This window comes from Morone saxatilis, unplaced genomic scaffold (genome assembly GCF_004916995.1).
Source record: "Morone saxatilis isolate NCDOM2014 unplaced genomic scaffold, NCSU_SB_2.0 Contig16, whole genome shotgun sequence".
Taxonomy (NCBI): Eukaryota; Metazoa; Chordata; class Actinopteri; family Moronidae; genus Morone; species Morone saxatilis.
Genome location: NW_023339718.1, coordinates 5083050 through 5084009, shown reverse-complemented (window position 1 = coordinate 5084009; position 960 = coordinate 5083050). Strand labels below are relative to the sequence as shown.

Below are 960 nucleotides of genomic sequence, written 5' to 3'. Positions count from 1 at the left end.
CTCTCTCTCTGTCTGTTTCTCTGCCTGTATTTTTGCACAAATGAAGCACATCGTTATTATCCAGAAACCACTGCTCATCGAGCTCAGTCACACCTTAAAAACCAAAACATGACACATAATGTTCCCTCAGCGGAGACTGAACACACTAAACACACACAGAGAGTCGAACGACCAACTCTCTTCTTTCTGTCTTCTATCTGTCTATCTAACAACAAGGTGAGTGAACTGTCTGCTCCTTTCTCTCATTCTTATTCATGTACAGGTGTATTGGCTGTTACGTGAACAGTTTTATTTCCTATCTCATCCTGATGCTGTATTCCTGTCGTTGCCGCTCTGTGCTGAGACTGAAACTATTGCTCATTGATTAAACGGATCCCTGTGAGTGCAACCTTTTGTTCCGTCGTGAGAGGAGCCCAGACGTGTGTTTAACCTACGTAAATCCACCCAGACAGACTCGTGTGTTGATATTAATCGTTGGGGATGGAGGTCAGAGACGCACAGCTGCCGCTCTACAACTCACATCTTCTCTGATTGAGGTGTTTTTTTTTCCCGGGCAGGAAAATGGTTGGGAAGTCCCTGATTGCTGGTCTGGTGGTCCTTCTGGTGGCTGCGGTGAGCCTGTTCCTGGGGGTGTTCATGGGCTTGGGGAAGAGAAACACGCCTCCCCCCCTGGACCACTTCTACTCGAAGGCCGCTGTGGCTGCCGACGCCGGAAAGTGTTCAGAAGTGGGGAGGTAAGAAGACGGAGAGAGGAGAGTCGGGAACAGGCTAACGTGGTTTAATGTTAACGTTTTTTTGGTCTTGACTACAGCAACAGTGTTAAAATACGGTGGCGTAGGTCGACCCTAATCAGCCATCTACAGTTCGTACAGGAGGTTTATTTCAAGGGAACTTTCTCTGTTGCTGAGAAATGAAGCCAACGCAGAAATATCATAGCCTGCAGTTCCTCAAACAGCCACT

At 47.6% G+C, this 960-nt stretch overlaps 1 protein-coding gene across 1 annotated transcript in view; it reads left to right on the top strand.

The window, feature by feature from the left end:
* Window positions 1-960, top strand: part of ggt1a (gamma-glutamyltransferase 1a) — an 18475-nt gene that overhangs the window by 5692 nt on the left and 11823 nt on the right. The window contains 1 exon segment of the mRNA XM_035658182.1: window positions 558-734. Within this exon segment, the coding sequence (XP_035514075.1) occupies window positions 558-734 (177 nt within the window).